The 19,334-nt window shown below is 42.9% G+C and overlaps 1 protein-coding gene and 1 long non-coding RNA gene across 2 annotated transcripts; one reads left to right on the top strand and one right to left on the bottom strand.

Annotated features, from left to right (window-relative positions):
• The first annotated feature begins 5,793 nt into the window (after window positions 1-5,793).
• LOC117130187 lies at window positions 5,794-6,465 on the top strand. Its single transcript, XR_004453641.1, has 2 exons — window positions 5,794-5,909; window positions 6,065-6,465. It is a non-coding gene; the product is annotated as an uncharacterized LOC117130187 (long non-coding RNA).
• A 7,547-nt stretch (window positions 6,466-14,012) lies between these two features.
• LOC117130186 lies at window positions 14,013-18,991 on the bottom strand. The gene is made up of 3 exons (XM_033283211.1): window positions 18,926-18,991; window positions 17,190-18,878; window positions 14,013-14,063 (listed from the first exon to the last, which is right to left on the bottom strand). Exons 1-3 carry the CDS (start codon window positions 18,989-18,991, stop codon window positions 14,013-14,015), a joined length of 1,806 nt encoding a protein of 601 aa, XP_033139102.1.
• Between the last annotated feature and the right edge of the window lie 343 nt (window positions 18,992-19,334).

Genomic DNA, 19,334 nt, shown 5'->3' with positions numbered 1-19,334 from the left:
AATCAGGTGATCCTTGTTTTCCTATTTGGGAATATGACAATTTATTTGTCATTCTAATCAAACCAGGATGAATCGCGATGTAAGAAGCTTGATGTTGATACATAAAGTAGTGGAGAATCACTAGGAAGTTGAATAAATCTCATAGGAGTTAGGATGAAGAAGTTATCCCACTTTCAAATCAGGTGATCCCAGTTTTCCTGTTTGGGAATATGACAACTTCTTTGTCATTCTAACAAACCAGGATGAATCGCGATGAAGAAGTTTGATTTTGATACATAAAGTAGTGGAGAATCACTAGGAAGTTGAATAAATCTCATAGGAGTTAGGATGAAGAAGCTATCCCACTTTCAAATCAGGTGATCCCAGTTTTTGTGTTTGGGAATATGACAACTTCTTTGTCATTCTAATCAAACCAGAGAATCGCGATGTAAGAAATGATTTTGATACATAAAGTAGTGGAGAATCACTAGGAAGTTGAATAAATCTAATAGGAGTTAGGATGAAGAAGCTATCCCACTTTCAAATCAGGTGATCCCAGTTTTTGTGTTTGGGAATATGACAACTTCTTTGTCATTCCAATCAAACCAAGAGAATCGCGATGTAAGAAGTTTGATTTTGATACATAAAGTAGTGGAGAATCACTAGGAAGTTGAATAAATCTCATAGGAGTTAGGATGAAGAAGCTATCCCACTTTCAAATCAGGTGATCCTTGTTTTCCTATTTGGGAATATGACAATTTATTTGTCATTCTAATCAAACCAGGATGAATCGCGATGTAAGAAGCTTGATGTTGATACATAAAGTAGGGGAGAATCACTAGGAAGTTGAATAAATCTCATAGGAGTTAGGATGAAGAAGTTATCCAACTTTCAAATCATGTGATCCCAGTTTTCCTGTTTGGGAATATGACAACTTCTTTGTCATTCTAACAAACCAGGATGAATCGCGATGCAAGAAGTTTGATTTTGATACATAAAGTAGTGGAGAATCACTAGGAAGTTGAATAAATCTCATAGGAGTTAGGATGAAGAAGCTATCCCACTTTCAAATCAGGTAATCCCAACTTTTGTGTTTGGGAATATGACAACTTCTTTGTCATTCTAATCAAACCAAGAGAATCGCGATGTAAGAAGCTTGATTTTGATACATAAGGTAGTGGAGAATCACCAGGAAGTTGAATAATTCTCATAGGAGTTAGGATGAAGAAGCTATCCAACTTTCAAATCAGGTGATCCCAGTTTTTGTGTTTGGGAATATGACAACTTCTTTGTCATTCCAATCAAACCAAGAGAATCGCGATGTAAGAAATTTGATTTTGATACTTAAAGTAGTGGAGAATCACTAGGAAGTTGAATAAATCTCATAGGAGTTAGGATGAAGAAGCTATCCCACTTTCAAATCAGGTGATCCTTGTTTTCCTATTTGGGAATATGACAATTTATTTGTCATTCTAATCAAACCAGGATGAATCGCGATGTAAGAAGCTTGATGTTGATTCATAAAGTAGTGGAGAATCACTAGGAAGTTGAATAAATCTCATAGGAGTTAGGATGAAGAAGCTATCGCACTTTCAAATCAGGTGATCCTTGTTTTCCTATTTGGGAATATGACAATTTATTTGTCATTCTAATAAAACCAGGATGAATCGCGATGTAAGAAGCTTGATGTTGATACATAGAGTAGTGGAGAATCACCAGGAAGTTGAATAAATCTCATAGGAGTTAGGATGAAGAAGCTATCCCACTTTCAAATCAGGTGATCCCAGTTTTTATGTTTGGGAATATGACAACTTCTTTGTCATTCTAACAAACCAGGATGAATCACGATGTAAGAAGATTGATTTTGATACATAAATTAGTGGATAATCACCAGGAAGTTGAATAAATCTCAGAGGAGTTAGGATGAAGAAGTTATCCCACTTTCAAATCAGGTGATCCTTGTTTTCCTGTTTGGGAATATGTCAACTTAATTGTCATTCTAATCAGACCAGGATGAATCGCGATGTAAGAAGCTTGACGTTGATACATAAAGTAGTGGAGAATCACTAGGAAGTTGAATAAATCTCATAGGAGTTAGGATGAAGAAGCTATCCCACTTTTAAATCAGGTGATCCTAGTTTTTGTGTTTGGGAATATGACAACTTCTTTGTTATTCTAATCAAACCAAGAAAATCGCGATGTAAGAAGCTTGATTTTGATACATAAAGTACTGGAGAATCACCAGGAAGTCGAAGAAATCTCATAGGAGTTATGATGAAGAAGCTATCCCACTTTCAAATCAGGTGATCTCAGTTTTCATATTTGAGAATATGACAACTTCTTTGTCATTCTAACAAGTCAGGATGAATCGCGATGTAAGAAGTTTGATTTTGATACATAAAGTAGTGGAGAATTACTAGGAAGTTGAATAAATCTCCTAGGATTTAGGATGAAGAACCTATCCCACTTTCAAATCACGTGATCCTTGTTTTCCTGTTTGGGAATATTGAAACTTATTTGTGATTCTAATCAAACCAGGATGAATCGCGATGTAAGAAGCTTGATGTTGATACATAAAGTAGTGGAGAATCACTAGGAAGTTGAATAAATCTTATAGGAGTTAGGATGAAGAAGCTATCCCACTTTCAAATCAGGTGATCCCATTTTTTGTGTTTGGGAATATGAGAACTTATTTGTCATCTTAATCAAAACAGGATGATTCGCGATGTAAGAAGCTTGATTTTGATACATAAAGTAGTGGAGATTCACTAGGAAATTGAATTAATCTCATAGGAGTTAGGATGAAGAAGCTATCCAACTTTCAAATCAGGTGATCCCAGTTTTTGTGTTTGGGAATATGACAACTTCTTTGTCATTCCAATCAAACCAAGAGAATCGCGATGTACGAAATTTTATTTTGATACATAAAGTGGTGGAGAATCCCCAGGAAGTTGAATAATTCTCATAGGAGTTAGGATGAAGAAGCTATCCCACTTTCAAATCAGGTGATCCTTGTTTTCCTATTTGGGAATATGACAATTTATTTGTCATTCTAATCAAACCAGGATGAATCGTGATGTAAGAAGCTTGATGTTGATACATAAAGTAGTGGAGAATCACTTGGAAGTTGAATAAATCTCAAAGGAGTTAGGATGAAGAAGCTATCCCACTTTCAAATCATGTGATCCTTGTTTTCCTATTTGGGAATATGACAATTTATTTGTCATTCTAATCAAACCAGGATGAATCGCGATGTAAGAAGCTTGATGTTGATACATAAAGTAGGGGAGAATCACTAGGAAGTTGAATAAATCTCATAGGAGTTAGGATGAAGAAGTTATCCAACTTTCAAATCATGTGATCCCAGTTTTCCTGTTTGGGAATATGACAACTTCTTTGTCATTCTAACAAACCAGGATGAATCGCGATGGAAGAAGTTTGATTTTGATACATAAATAGTGGAGAATCACTAGGAAGTTCATTAAATCACATAGGAGTTAGGATGAAGAAGCTATCCCACTTTCAAATCAGGTGATCCTTGTTTTCCTATTTGGGAATATGACAATTTATTTGTCATTCTAATCAAACCAGGATGAATCGCGATGTAAGAAGCTTGATGTTGATACATAAAGTAGTGGAGAATCACTAGGAAGTTGAATAAATCTCATAGGAGTTAGGATGAAGAAGCTATCCCACTTTCAAATCAGGTAATCCCAACTTTTGTGTTTGGGAATATGACAACTTCTTTGTCATTCTAATCAAACCAAGAGAATCGCGATGTAAGAAGCTTGATTTTGATACATAAGGTAGTGGAGAATCACCAGCAAGTTCAATAATTCTCATAGGAGTTAGGATGAAGAAGCTATCCAACTTTCAAATCAGGTGATCCCAGTTTTTGTGTTTGGGAATATAACAACTTCTTTGTCATTCCAATCAAACCAAGAGAATCGCGATGTAAGAAGCTTAGTGTTGATACATAAAGTAGTGGAGAATCACTAGGAAGTTGAATAAATCTCATAGGAGTTAGGATGAAGAAGCTATCTCACTTTCAAATCAGGTGATCCTTGTTTTCCTATTTGGGAATATGACAATTTATTTTTCATTCTAATCAAACCAGGATGAATCGCGATGTAAGAAGCTTGATGTTGATTCATAAAGTAGTGGAGAATCACTAGGAAGTTGAATAAATCTCATAGGAGTTAGGATGAAGAAGCTATCGCACTTTCAAATCATGTGATCCTTGTTTTCCTATTTTGGAATATGACAATTTATTTGTCATTCTAATAAAACCAGGATGAATCGCGATGTAAGAAGCTTGATGTTGATACATAAAGTAGTGTAGAATCACCAGGAAGTTGAATAAATCTCATAGGAGTTAGGATGAAGAAGCTATACAACTTTCAAATCAGGTGATCCCAGTTTTTATGTTTGGGAATATGACAACTTCTTTGTCATTCCAATCAAACCAAGAGAATTGCGATGTAAGAGATTTGATTTTGATACATAGAATAGTGGAGAATCACCAGGAAGTCAAATAAATCTCATAGGAGTTAGGATGAAGAAGCTATCCCACTTTCAAATCAGGTGATCCCAGTTTTCCTGTTTGGGAATATGACAACTTCTTTGTCATTCTAACAAACCAGGATGAATCACGATGTAAGAAGATTGATTTTGATACATAAATTAGTGGATAATCACCAGGAAGTTGAATAAATCTCAGAGGAGTTAGGATGAAGAAGTTATCCCACTTTCAAATCAAGTGATCCTTGTTTTCCTGTTTGGGAATATGTCAACTTATTTGTCATTCTAATCAGACCAGGATGAATCGCGATGTAAGAAGCTTGACGTTGATACATAAAGTAGTGGAGAATCACTAGGAAGTCGAAGAAATCTCATAGGAGTTATGATGAAGAAACTATCCCACTTTCAAATCAGGTGATCTCAGTTTTCATATTTGAGAATATGACAACTTCTTTGTCATTCTAACAAACCAGGATGAATCGCGATGTAAGAAGTTTGATTTTGATACATAAAGTAGTGGAGAATTACTAGGAAGTTGAATAAATCTCCTAGGATTTAGGATGAAGAACCTATCCCACTTTCAAATCAGGTGATCCTTGTTTTCCTGTTTGGGAATATTGAAACTTATTTGTGATTCTAATCAAACCAGGATGAATCGCGATGTAAGAAGCTTGATGTTGATACATAAAGTAGTGGAGAATCACTAGGAAGTTGAATAAATCTAATAGGAGTTAGGATGAAGAAGCTATCCCACTTTCAAATCAGGTGATCCCATTTTTTGTGTTTGGGAATATGAGAACTTGTTTGTCATCTTAATCAAAACAGGATGATTCGCGATGTAAGAAGCATGATTTTGATACATAAAGTAGTGGAGATTCACTAGGAAATTGAATTAATCTCATAGGAGTTAGGATGAAGAAGCTATCCCACTTTCAAATCAATTGATCCTAGTTTTCCTGTTTGGGAATATGACTACTTCTTTGTCATTCTATCAAACCAGTATGAATCGTGATGTAAGAAATTTGATTATGATACATAAAGTAGTTGAGAATCACTAGGCAGTTGAATAAATCTCATAGGAGTTAGGATGAAGAAGCTATCCCACTTTCAAATCAGGTGATCCTTGTTTTCTTGTTTGGGAATATGACAACTTATTTGTCATTCTAATCAAACCAGGATGAATCGCGATGTAAGATGCTTGATGCTGAAACATAAAGTAGTGGAGAATCACTAGGAAGTTGAATAAATCTCATAGGAGTTAGGATGAAGAAGCTATCCCACTTTCAAATCAGGTGATCCCAGTTTTTGTGTTTGGGAATATGACAACTTCTTTGTCATTCCAATCAAACCAAGAGAATCGCGATGTAAGAAGTTTGATTTTGATACATAAAGTAGTGGAGAATCACTAGGTAAGTTGAATAAATCTCATAGAAGTTAGGATGAAAAAGCTATCCCTCTTTCAAATCAGGTGATCCTTGTTTTCCTATTTGTGAATATGACAATTTATTTGTCATTCTATGTAAGAAGCTTGATGTTGATACAAAAAGTAGTGGAGAAACACTAGGAAGTTGAATAAATCTCATAGGAGATAGGATGAAGAAACTATCCCAATTTCAAATCGGGTGGTCCCAGTTTTTGTGTTTGCGAATATGATAACTTCTTTGTCATTCTAATCAAACCAAGATGAATCGTGATGTAAGAAGCTTGATTTTGATACCTAAAGTAGTGGAGAATCACCAGGTAGTCGAAGAAATATCATCGGAGTTAGAATGAAGAAGCTATCCCACTTTCAAATCAATCGATCCCAGTTTTCCTGTTTGGGAATATGACAACTTCTGTGTCATTCTATCAAACCAGTATGAATCGTTATGTAAAAAGTTTGATTTTGATACATAAAGTAGTGGAGAATCACTAGTAAGTTGAATAAATCTCATAGGAGTTAGGATGAAGAAGCTATCCCACTTTCCAGTCAGGTGATCCCAGCTTTTGTGTTTGGGAATATAACAACTTCTTTGTCATTCTAATCAAACCAAGAGAATCGCGATGTAAGAAGATTGATTTTGATACATAAAGTACTGGAGAATCACCAGGAAGTCAAAGAAATCTCATAGGAGTTAGGATGAAGAACCTATCCCACATTCAAATCACGTGATCCTTCTTTTCCTGTTTGGGAATATAACAACTTATTTGTCATTCAAATCAAACCAGGATGAATCGCGATGTAAGAAGCTTGATGTTGATACATAAAGTAGCGGAGAATCACTAGGAAGTTGAATAAATCTCATAGGAGTTAGGATGAAGAAGCTATCCCACTTTCAAATCAGGTGATCCCAGTTTTTGTGTTTGGGAATATGACAACTTCTTTGTCATTCCAATCAAACCAAGAGAATCGCGATGTAAGAAGCTTGATTTTGATACATAGAGTAGTGGAGAATCACTAGGAAGTCGAAAAAATCTCATAGGAGTTAGGATGAAGAAGCTATCCCACTTTCAAATCAGGTGATCCCAGTTTTCCTGTTTGGGAATATGACAACTTCTTTGTCATTCTAACAAACAAGGATGAATCGAGATGGAAGCAGTTTGATTTTGATACATAAAGTAGTGGAGAATCACTAGGAAGTTGATTAAAACTCATAGGAGCTAGGATGAAGAAGCTATCTCTCTTTCAAATCAGGTGATCCTTGTTTTCCTATTTGGGAATATGACAATTTATTTGTCATTCTAATCAATCCAGGATGAATCGCGATGTAAGAAGCTTGATATTGATACAAAAAGTAGTGGAGAATCACTAGGAAGTTGAATAAATCTCATAGGAGTTAGGATGAAGAAGCTATCCCACTTTCAAATCAGGTGATCCTAGCTTTTGTGTTTGGGAATATGACAACTTCTTTGTCATTCTAATCAAACCAAGAGAATAGCGATGTAAGAAGATTGAATTTGATACATAAAGTAGTGGATAATCACCTGGAAGTTGAATAAATCTCAGAGGAGTTAGGATGAAGAAGCTATCCCAAATTCAAATCAGGCGATCCTTGTTTTCCTGTATGGGAATATGAGAACTTATTTGTCATTTTAATAAAAACAGGATGAACCGCGATGTAAGAAGCTTGATTTTGTTACATAAAGTAGTGGAGATTCACTAGGAAATTGAATTAATCTCATAGGAGTTAGGATGAAGAAGCTATCCCACTTTCAAATCAGGTGATCCCAGTTTTTGTGTTTGGGAATATGAATACTTCTTTGTCATTCTAATCAAACGAAGATGAATCGTGATGTAAGAAGCTTGATTTTGATACATAAAGTAGTGGAGAATCACCATGAAGTCGAAGAAATCTTATAGGAGTTCGAATGAAGAAGCTATCCCACTTTCAAATCAATTGATCCCAGTTTTCTTGTTTGGGAATATGACAACTTCTTTGTCATTCTATCAAACCAGTATGAATCGCGATGTAAGAAGTTTGATTTTGATACATAAAGTAGTGGAGAATCACTAGGAAGTTGAATAAATCTCATAGGAGTTAGGATGAAGAAGCTATCCCAATTTCAAATCAAGTAATCCCAGCTTTTGTGTTTGGGAATATGACAACTTCTTTGTCATTCTAATCAAACCAAGAGAATCGCGATGTAAGAAGATTGATATTGATACATAAAGTAGTGGAGAATCACCAGGAAGTTGAATAAATCCCATAGGAGTTAGGATGAAGAAGCTATCCCACTTTCAAATCAGGAGATCCCAGTTTTCCTGTTTGGGAATATGACAACTTCTTTGTCATTCTAACAAACCAGGATGAATCACGATGTAAGAAGATTGATTTTGAACATAAAGTAGTGGAGAATGACTAGGAAGTTGAATAAATCTCCTAGGATTTAGGATGAAGAACATATTCCACTTTCAAATCAGGTGATCCTTGTTTTCCTGTTTGGGAATATGACAACTTATTTGTCAGTCTAATCAAACCAGGATGAATCGCAATGTAAGAAGCTTTATGATGATAAATAAAGTAGTGGAGAATCACTAGGAAGTCGAATAAATCTCCTAGGATTTAGGATGAAGAACCTATCCCACTTTCAAATCAGGTGATCCTTGTTTTCCTGTTTGGGAATATGACATCTTATTTATTCTAATCAAACCAGGATGAATCGCGATGTAAGAAGCTAGATGTTGATACATAAAGTAGTGCAGAATCACTAGGAAGTTGAATAAATCTCATAGGAGTTAGGATGAAGAAGCTATCCCACTTTCAAATCAGGTGATCCCAGTTTTTGTGTTTGGGAATATGACAACTTCTTTGTCATTCTAACAAACCAGGCTGAATCGCGATGTAAGAAGTTTGATTTTGATACTAAAAGTAGTGGAGAATCATTAGGAAGTTGAATAAATCAGGTGAAGAAGCTATCCACTTTCAAATCAAGTGATCCTTGTTTTCCTGTTTGGGAATATGACAACTTATTTGTCATTCTAATCATACCAGGATGAATCGCGATGTAAGAAGCTTAGTGTTGATACATAAAGTAGTGGAGAAATCACTAGGAAGTTGAATAAATCTCATAGGAGTTAGGATGAAGAAGCTATCCCACTTTTAAATCAGGTAATCCCAGTTTTTGTGTTTGAGAATATGACAACTTCTTTGTCATTCTAATCAAACCAAGAGAATCGCGATGTAAGAAGCTTGATTTTGATACATAAAGTAGTGGAGAATCACCAGGAAGTCGAAGAAATCTCATAGGAGTTAGGATGAAGAAGCTATCCCACTTTCAAATCAATTGATCCCAGTTTTTCTGTTTGGGAATATGACTACTTCTTTGTCATTCTATCAAACCAGTATGAATCGTGATGTAAGAAGTTTGATTTTTATACATAAAGTAGTGGAGAATCACTACGGGATTCAGTTGATCAGAATAATAAACTTAGAAATGGGGTGACTAAAGACGCTTTTATTAGAATCAAACAACGGGGTTACAAGATTAATCGGGAACTAAGGAGACAAGATCAAAGGTTTAAGCAACAGGATCAAAGAGATGATTATGAAACCCTAGATCTAGCCGCTTAGTGTGTAGGTTGTCCAAAAGTCCCCTTTTCTTGTGCCTTTGTCCTTGATGCCCTAATAGCGTCGTCCTTTGGGCCTTGTCGTGAAAGGCCGAGTACACGGGCCTCGGTACTGTTCTCCCTAAGCCGGGTATATTCAATCGGCTTAGTTAATCGTCTAAAAGTACTCTGGGGTCGAGCCGACGTCTTTAGCCGCTGAGCCGACTAAACTCAGCCGAGCTTGCCAGGCTAGGGCCTGTTATTTGATGGGCCTTGTGGAGGGATGTAATCCATCTCCTACAATAAGTCCCCCCCTAGTTCACTTGTGAGCGGCTTATCGGTCTCAGTAAATTTGTGGGTCAGGTTCGTTCGTATAACAGGTCCTAATGCAGGCGACAGCTCGTCTCTTCGGTATGCGATTTAAGTCGCGCGCTGCATCTAGTCGCTCCAAGCTGCGACTTTCGTGATGCGTTGTGTTTCCCCTCCATTTCTGTCGTGACAGCATGTTTTACTCGGGAGGTGAACTATCTCGAACTAAGAGCTCGGATGGTTTTTTGACGGTTAACTCTGGTGAACCGGTTCGGATCGAAACCGGTGATTGATTTCGGTTGAATTTCCCGATTGGAAACCGGTTCAAGCGAGAAATTGAACCGTCGCGAGTAAGTTCTTGGGCATTTAGGCGGCATTTAAAGCCCATTTAGGCCTACGCTTCGGAGAGTGTGTCCTCGTTTTTGCTATAAATAGGTGTCTCTCCTTTGCTTTCGTCATTCTTCTCTGCAGACTCAGGTATTCCACTTTCTCTTCCTTCTCTCTACTTTTATTTTCTCTCTCTAGATAAACCTTCTGTAGTGTAGAGTTTTCCGCTTAGGACCTAGCTGGTTTAGTCGTCCCCCCCGAGTAGAGAGGATATGGCTTCAGGGAATCGATTATCGCGTGAGGAAAAACGAAAGGATATCGCTGCCTCGTCGAGCCCGGCTAGGATGCGGACGGCGGTCCGTTGGATGAGTTTGACATAATCCATCGTGACGCTCTGCGGGATACGGAGAACATGAGCCTTTCCCAGCCTCTATTGGTCGCTGACGCCCACAGGCAATTTCGCGAAGAAGCCAAAGGGAACGCTGAGGATGAGGGCGGACAGGCAAGTGGCGCAAGTGGCGCTGAAGCGCCTAGCCAAGTCGTAAGGCCCAGAAGACGGGCTCAACGGAGGGCTCGTTTCGACCAGTCAGGCCGTCTTCCCGCACCAAATAGTATTCGCTTTGACGAGACAGACTGTCGTCCTGTGATTTATCATCCTGGTGGGATTTTTTAAGAACTACCTTCGCTTCCTCCCGAAGTGTTACGCGATCCGCGAGTTCAATCGTGGGGAAACGTGTTCAGTTCCTGTTCTTCCGACGAGACCGTGAAGAATTTGCTAAGGGAGAATGGTGGCGCCGGCGTCACCTACCTCATTCCGTCTACCGAGCAGCGCCCATGGTCACCACCGGTCGGTTACCAATGCGTATACGAATCCTACTTCAAGAATCAGACTAAGCTCTGGTTCCCAATCCCTCGATTGATCACGTCGTACGCGTTTCGTCGGGACATCGCCATATCTCAGCTGCTAAACGGGTCGCTACGCATAGCCGTCATGTTAATGGTTATGGCCGCGGAGATGGATATTTCGATGAGCGTGAGAGTGTTTGAAGAACTGACTTTCACGAAGGCGGAGCCAAACGAGATCTTTTCGATTAAGATGCGAGCAAATTACAAAGTCCTGACGGGTCACCCAAACAAGACGCAGGATTGGCAACGAGCGTACTTTTACGTCAAATCTGATGAGCACGCCTTCGAGGAGCCGCCGGGGGACGATTATCGCGTTTTATGGAATCAGCAACTTGGTAGAGATTTGTCTGTTTACTCGTACTCCGGTTGTGGTCCTAACGCTTACCTTTTCTTTTGCAGTTTGTCATCCTAACACGATCGCCTATCCTGAAAAGTTCTTTGAGAGCGCCCAATTGATCGCGACGCACAGTCATCTCCGTTGGCCAGATCTTAGTCGGGAGTGGATACGTCGTCAGCAAGCTAGAATTGCTAGAGGTAAAGTTGCTGTTCACCTTAGGGAGATTCTTTGAGCCTTTTCGTGACTTTCATATCGAACTTCTTTTTGCTTCTACAGTTGATTGGGAATCGAGAGTTCCTTGTGTACTCGGTCCTCGCAAATCTCGCCTCTCCTTGTTTACTCGGAAACAACAAAAGCTTCTCAACAAGGCCAGAGAGATGGAGGGAATTCCCGACTTGAGTGATCTGCTAAAAGGGAAGCTTCAAATGCTCTCTTCATCGAAGTCATCTTCTGCCGGTGCCTCAGAGGTCAGGCCTGTTCCCGCAGATGGGGATGTGAACTCTGACCCGCCAGCTTAGAGTTCCCCGAAGAAAAAGGCCGGCAAGGCCAAGAAGCCGGCCAAAAGGGGGCAGTCCTCCTCTCTCGAGGGGAGTGTTCCTTTGGAGGAGGCCCCATCCTCCGTTGATGGTTCTGAAGTCGCGGCTAAAAAGAAGAAGAAGAAAAAGGACAACAAGAAAAGGTCTCGTGAGGAGGTTCTGTTGAGCCCCCGGAGACCTCGATGGCCGTAGGGGATGATGATGTGGGAAGACACGATCCAACCGATTCTACTCGGGGATCGTCTGAAGGTCGTCCCGAGAAGAAGTCGAAGAAGACGACCGCAGAGGATGATGGGACTCCTGCTCCTGAGGTCCCTTCTAAAAGCGGGGGACAGGCTACTGAAACCGGAGATGGTTCTCGGGATGAATCTCCGTTGAGTACGAGAGCCCTTTCTTCTTCTGCAAGGAAGAAGGGTGTTGAAAGTGGAGGTTCGCTTCCGCAGAAGGCGGGAAAAGGGTTCCCGGATCGCGTAGAGTTTTTGTATGATGAGACGACTCCGCTGGTACTAAATCCGCTTCAATGCGCGAAACTGACACGTCAGATCCATGGTGGGACAAAAGAGTTGCCACCGATCGACGATATGTACTTTAAGAAGGAGTACATTAATGCAGCCATGGCGAGCAAACGGGTAACTTCGCTTTCCCTTATTTCCCCTTTTCCTTTCTCATAAAATTTCTAAGTCTTTATTGTTTTATGCAGAGCGACGGGAGTATAAACTATCTCGTCGAGAAGTACGACAGTACTCTAAAGCAGACGATGGTCCAGCTGGGCGCCTTAGAAAAACTTGCGTGAACCAGGCTGGGCGTGATAGAGAGGTTGCGCGCGGAGAACAAGAAAGCTAGCGACAAAGCAGTCAAAGAGAAGGAAGTCCTCCGGGTCAAATTTGCAGAGCTAGAAGACAAGTTAAAGTCTGATCGTCTCGCCAAAAAGGATGCTCTGCGCGAGAAGGCTCGTTTAGAGCGGTTGGTCGCTTCTCTTGAGAAGGAGAAAACTGAGTTAGAAGGAGAGAGGGATGCCGTCGTTGGGACGCTGGTCAAGGAGAGGCAACGCTTGAGAGACTCTAGGATTCAGCAGGTTACTCGCGAAAGGGTCAAAGTCCAGACAGCTATGGCAGACAAGTCTACTCGCTGCTTTGGTCGAGTAAAGGACTATCTGGACCGTCTTAACGCGTTGGAGAAGGCCAAGAGTTTATATGGGCAAGCTTCGGGAACCAAGAAGTGTCTTGAGGTGATAAGAGATAGCGGGACGGAGATCCCGCAGGAAATGATAGACATCTTCTCGGAGCACGAGAAGTTGCATGAGGCCGAGGTCGCTAAACATCGCCTCGATCCGTTCTCAGAAGCAGATTTCACCCTCTCTCCACTCAACCTCCCTTCCCGGTTCGTAAGCGAGGAATTGATGGGAACGCTTGATCCGTACGGATCGAATGTTGGTTTGATTGGCCATGAATCGGCTTCCCAACTGATCACTTCTCGTGAGGCGGCCGAAGATCCGACTGACGAGCCAATGATCGATATCACTTCTGCTCTGTCAAAGCGCATCACCGTCACTGAAGGAACTGCGGTCGAGGAGTGTTCCGACAAGAACGATCCCGAGGTAGGTGGCAACGCGATTCAAGAAGGAACAGGGGACGTAGCCGCTGAAGATCCGGTCTTGGTTTCCTCGTCTGAAGAATGGGAAGATGACGAGGGGGCGACCAGGAGGAGAACAGGTCGTTTCCGGCGCTTATCGAAGAAGCGGCTCTGAACCCGTCAGCCTCGGACCCTCCTGCGCAGATTGAAGGCCTCAATGCTCACGTCGCTGAAGAAACCGTGGAGTTGCTTTTCCCGGTTGTGTCGAACAAGGACGACCAAGACACGGTCACTTGAACTTTTCCTTGTTGTATTTATTATTCGGATGCTATCATTCGTGGTCTTGATAGACCTTGCTGTTGTATGACTTAAATGTATATTTCTTTTTCCTTTTTGTTTTAGTCGGTGAGTTGCTGTGTTAAGCGTACTCTTAAGTTCACGTTTTCTGGTGTTTCCCTATCTGTACTTGCAATTTGTCTAAGTAATGTTTCAGTTATCTTTACAGTTTCGCGATATACTCGGCTAGAAACGTTAGATTTCTGAATCTTAGCTTTTGCAAATAGATAAAGAAACAAAACCGCTAAAAGGGGTTCATTCAGGTCTTGTTGTATTCTTGATTTGAGGTCACGAGTAGGCGAGTATTCAAATTTCGAAAACAAGGAACTGAATCTAAGAGTGGAAGGTTCTTTCGTCCGTTTTCTTAGTGACGATCGAGTAACCGGGTAGCTAATCCATTACGCGTTAGTCGAGAAAAGGCGAAGATTCACTCTGTTTGGCCGGTCAACGCTCTTGGGCGTAGGTGACTCGCGACCGTATGGTCCTTAGGCCAAGTGTCTGATCAGGACATAGCTATAGACAAAGGAACGTGAGCGTCCGCGTGTCCTCTGCTGGAGGATTGGGAGCCGTTGGGTATGAGAATCATTATTTACTCGATTGAGGTATAAACAAGGTTTTAACTTTGGTTTTGTATAGCTCGACCTGTTATACAAAACCGCTAAAAGGGGTTCGTTCAGGTCTTGTTGTATTCTTGATTTGAGGTCACGAGTAGGCGAGTATTCAAATTTCGAAAACAAGGAACTGAATCTAAGAGTGGAAGGTTCTTTCGTCCGTTTTCTTAGTGACGATCGAGTAACCGGGTAGCTAATCCGTTACGCGTTAGTCGAGAAAAGGCGAAGATTAACTCTGTTTGGGCGGTCAATGCTCTTGGGCATAGGTGACTCGCGACCTTATGGTCCTTAGGCCAAGTGTCTGATCAGGACATAGCTATAGACAAAGGAACGTGAGCGTCCGCGTGTCCTCTGCTGGAGGATTGGGAGCCGTTGGGTATGAGAATCATTATTTACTCGATTGAGGTCTAAACAAGGTTTTAACTTTGGTTTTGTATAGTTGGACCTGTTAAGGCTGCCTACGTACCTCGGTTGAGGATCAAGCCATTCGTAGTTCGTGTTTTCCCGAGTAAAAGTGGCCGTTGTTAGCGCATTTACTCGGTTGGGTAGAAGTGACCACGGGGGTGCATCTACTCGTTTTTTTTTTTTTTTTCCTGAAGCGGAAATACTCCTACGGGTAGAAGCGTCGTAGGTGCATTGAGTTCCATGATCGTGGGACTTCTTCGCCGCGCGACGTTTGGAGTCGGTATACACCAGGCTTTATGACTTTGATGATTTTGTAAGGTCCCTCCCACCTGGCGCCAAGTTTACCGGCGTTGAGTTCCTTAGTATTCTCAAACACTTGTTGGGGTCAAAATCGGTCACGACGGAATCAATGCCTGAAAGTCCGTAAAAATCAGTATAAACGTTTTTACGAAAAGTAATCTTCGTAAAAATATCTTTACGAAGAGCCTTCCAGTAAAATATCGTCCAAATCTCAATCGAACCACTAAATACCGATTGTCCGAAGGCGACAGACATGTATCCAAATCGGCCGCGGACAAACTCGAGTATGGAAATCAGACCGCGGACAAGCCAAGCTCGATCGATACGCGGCGACCAAGCATGCACATAGCTCGCTCGCTACGTAGCAACCGAGCGGGACGGACGCTCGGTCGCTACGTAGCGACTGAGCCCGAGCCAAGCTCGGTCGCTACGTAGCGACCAAGCGTCCATCCCGCTCGGTCGCTACGTAGCGACCGAGCGTCCGTCCTGCTCGGTTGCTACGTAGCGACCGAGCGTCCGTCTCGCTCGGTCGCTACGTAGCGACCAAGCGTCCGTCTCGCTCGGTCGCTACGAGCGACCGAGCCCGAGCCAAGCTCGGTCGCTACGTAGCGACCAAGCTCGAGCCAAGCTCGGTCGCTACGTAGCGACCGAGCGTCCATCTCGCTCAATCGCTACGTAGCGACCGAGCCCGAGCCAAGCTCGGTCGCTACGTAGCGACCGAGCGTCCGTCCCGCTCGGTCGCTACGTAACGACCGAGCCCGAGCCAAGCTCGGTCGCTACAGAGCTACCGAGCGTCCGTCCCGCTCGGTCGCTACGTAGCGACCGAGCGTCTGTCCTGCTCGGTCGCTACGTAGCGACCGAGCCCGAGCCAAGCTCGGTTGCTACGTAGCGACCGAGCGTCCGTCCCGCTCGGTCGCTACGTAGCGATCGGGCTCGAGCCAAAGTTTGGTCGCTACGTAGCGACCGAGCTCTTCCGAACATCGGTATGACACCAGTCCATGCATTCTCGTCAAACCTTCAAATGCTATCTCCCGAAGACCGTAGCGAGCTCAGTCTATGTTTTCCGCTATTCTAAATCATCGTTCAAACTTCGCGGATTAGAAATCGCGGAAAGTTCTTTCTTTGTCGAAAGAAATCGTAGTAAACTCTTCGAGTCGGAAGACGGCCCAAAGGGACCTAAAACACGACTCGAGGCCCATCCTGCGATTTCTTAACCAAAGGCCCGTAAACCACAGCCCGGTTTACGCTTGGTCCACAAGGAAGGATAAATGTCATGTTTCCGCGGATAAATACGGAAGTTTTGAAGATAATTGTGAAAATCGGGAAAATGGAATATCTCCATTTTTACGCTATGACGGCTTAAGGGCAGAAGAGTAAAAGCGTAAACCGACCTTGGAGCTAGTATATAAGGAGTCCTAGGCGAGGAGCATGGGGGAGAGCTTTTTAGACTCGGAATTCTCTGCACTTAGAAACTTTAGGCTTTATTCTCGACAAGTTCGGTTTCTATGACTGGCACTCAGTTACTAGACGAACTCGCCCAGGCAGTTCGATCACTTGTCCAGCTCTATCAATTGAACTACGTTCGGCTTGATCCTCGAAAGGGGTACGTAGGCAGCCTTTAACAAGGTTCAGTCCGAAATCAATCAAAAACCTTTTATATATCTTTTTCGTCTTTTGTTATCGAGCTGCGACTCAACTAGGTTTGAGCTTTTAGGCTGCTAGAACTAGGTAACTCGCTGATAGCCTTTGCAGCCAAAGCTTTTATGATCTCTTGTAATGATCGCAACGCTCTTACGCAGATTCGAAATAAGATCTACTGTTTTCTCTAAACTCGTTTGTTATCTTTTCACGATTTCCACATATATTTGGTCACTTGTCGTTGGCTCTCGCAGAGATCCGGGACCTCTGGGAAATTAGGGTTTTCCTAGTTTCCTTATTTAAACGGAAATCGACAGTGCGAATTTCGGTTCCCACAACACTTTTCGCATGACGAGGTCACCGAGTTCCAGAGGTCGGGCACCGACCTTTTTGTTATAGTAACTCTCGATCTGATGTTGGTAATTCTGGATGCGCAGCAGAGCTTGATCTCGTCGTTCTTCTATCTCATCAAGGGCGTCGAGTAGCATCTCCTTGTTCAGCTCGATGTATTGAGGCATTTTGGAACGTCGGAGGCTTGAAACGTTAACTTCAGCAGGAGCCATGGCTTCGACGCCGTAAGCGAGGGAGAAAGGTGTCGATTTAGTCGATCCTCGCGGAGTTGTGCGATGGCTCCATAGGACTCCATCGAGTTCGTCGGCCCAATGACCCTTCTTCATGTCCAGGCGCTTTTTAATACCATCGATGATGAGTTTGTTGGAGGACTCTGCCTGACCATTACCGTGCGGGTAACAAGGAGTGGAGGGGCTTAGCTGAATGTTCCATTTGCCACAGAACTCCTTGAAGTTGCCTGACATGAACTGCGATCCGTTATCGGTAACGATCTCATAAGGTAAACCGTAACGGCAGATAATGTTTTTCCAGACAAAACCGCGAACTTCTTTGTCTGTGACTTGAGCGTATGCTTCAGCTTCGATCCATTTGGTGAAGTAGTCGGTGAGGACGAGGATGAAGCGTCTTTGGCGGGAACAGGGAAGTGGCCCTATGATGTCCATTGCCCATCGCATGAACGGGTATGGAGCGGTGGTTGTTCGCAACATTTCGGTTGGACAATGGATGCTAGGTGCGTGCCGTTGGCACTTGTCGCAGCTTCTCGCGTAAGACTCGCAATCTGCGTTCATTGTCGGCCAGAAGAATCCTAAACTCCTTACTTTGATCGCTAATGCACGTCCGCCCGAATGATTTCCGCCAGCGCCTTCGTGCGTCTCTGCCATAACCCTTGCTGTCTCGTCGCCATGGATGCATTTTAGGAGCACTTTACTCGCGGTCCATCGGTGTAGTTCATCGTCAAGAACGACGTAATGGGCGCTGCGTGTTTTTAGTCGGCGAGCTGCCCATTTTTCTGTTGGGAGGTCTCCCCTCGAGAGGTAGTCGATGAACTCAGTTCTCCAATCAGGACCAAATCCGTCGTCGCCTGGAGTAGCGGGTCCGTTGATTGGGGCAACGACGAGGGTTTGGTCGGTTAGTATATCGATGCTTGGCTTCTCGATACGGTGTATCAGGATGGTCCGTTTAACTTGATCACGAAGCTTGCTGCCAAGGGCCGCGAGGGCGTTGGCGCAGACGTTTTCGCCTCTGGGAACTTTGATGAGTTCGAAGAACTCGAATTCTGCTGCCAGGCTTTGCACTAGTTTGAGGTAGGCGTCCATTCGGTTGTTGCGGGCATCGTAGTCGCCGCTGAACTGACTGGCGACTAGCTGAGAGTCGCAATAGGCGCTTAGTCGTTTAGCTTTTACAGCTTTTGCTAAGCGGAGTCCAGCGATCAGAGATTCATACTCTGCTTCGTTGTTTGATGCGGGAAAGCCAAAGCTGAAAGACTGCCTGATTAGTTCTCCGGTTGGGGACTGTAATTGGACTCCAGCACCTGCTCCCTTGTTGGTCGACGATCCATCGACGTGAAGCGTCCAGTTTGAGCTTGGGAGTGCGAGATCTTGCTCCAATTCTGGGGCCAGTTCGACCAAGAAGTCCGCAAGAACCTGGGATTTCGCAGCTGTGCGGTTCTTGTCGGTAATATCGAGCTCGCCGAGTTCGATGCCCACTTTGTGAGTCTGCCAGATCTGTTAGTGTTTTGGAGTATGGTTCGGAGAGGCTGATCAGTCAGTACCTCCACTGAATGTGACTGGAAATATGGTCGAAGCTTTCTCGCTGCTTCGACGACTGCTAAAGCCATTTTCTCCAGAGTTGGGTATCGCGTCTCTGGCCCGGTCATGCGCCGGCTCGTGTAGAAGATGGGCTTTTGTTTGCCGCGATCTTCCTTTATCAGAACGCTGCTGACTGCAGCGTGTCATACTGCGACATAGAGAGATAGAACATCACCGACGTCCGGCTTAGCGAGTACTGGAGGTGTTGTCAGGTATTGCTTGAGTTGAGTAAATGCCTCCTCGCACTTCTCATCCCAAATGAACTTCTTGTTTCCTCGCAGGAGATCGTAGAAGGGCAGGCACTTGTCGGTGGATCTAGAGATGAAACGATTTAGAGCGGCTATCCTGCCCGTGAGCCGTTGTACTTCTCTA

The sequence above is a fragment of the Brassica rapa genome, unplaced genomic scaffold (genome assembly GCF_000309985.2).
Source record: "Brassica rapa cultivar Chiifu-401-42 unplaced genomic scaffold, CAAS_Brap_v3.01 Scaffold0345, whole genome shotgun sequence".
Taxonomy (NCBI): Eukaryota; Viridiplantae; Streptophyta; class Magnoliopsida; order Brassicales; family Brassicaceae; genus Brassica; species Brassica rapa.
Note: the sequence above shows the minus strand (reverse complement) of the source record. Positions and strands in the feature narration are given on the sequence as shown.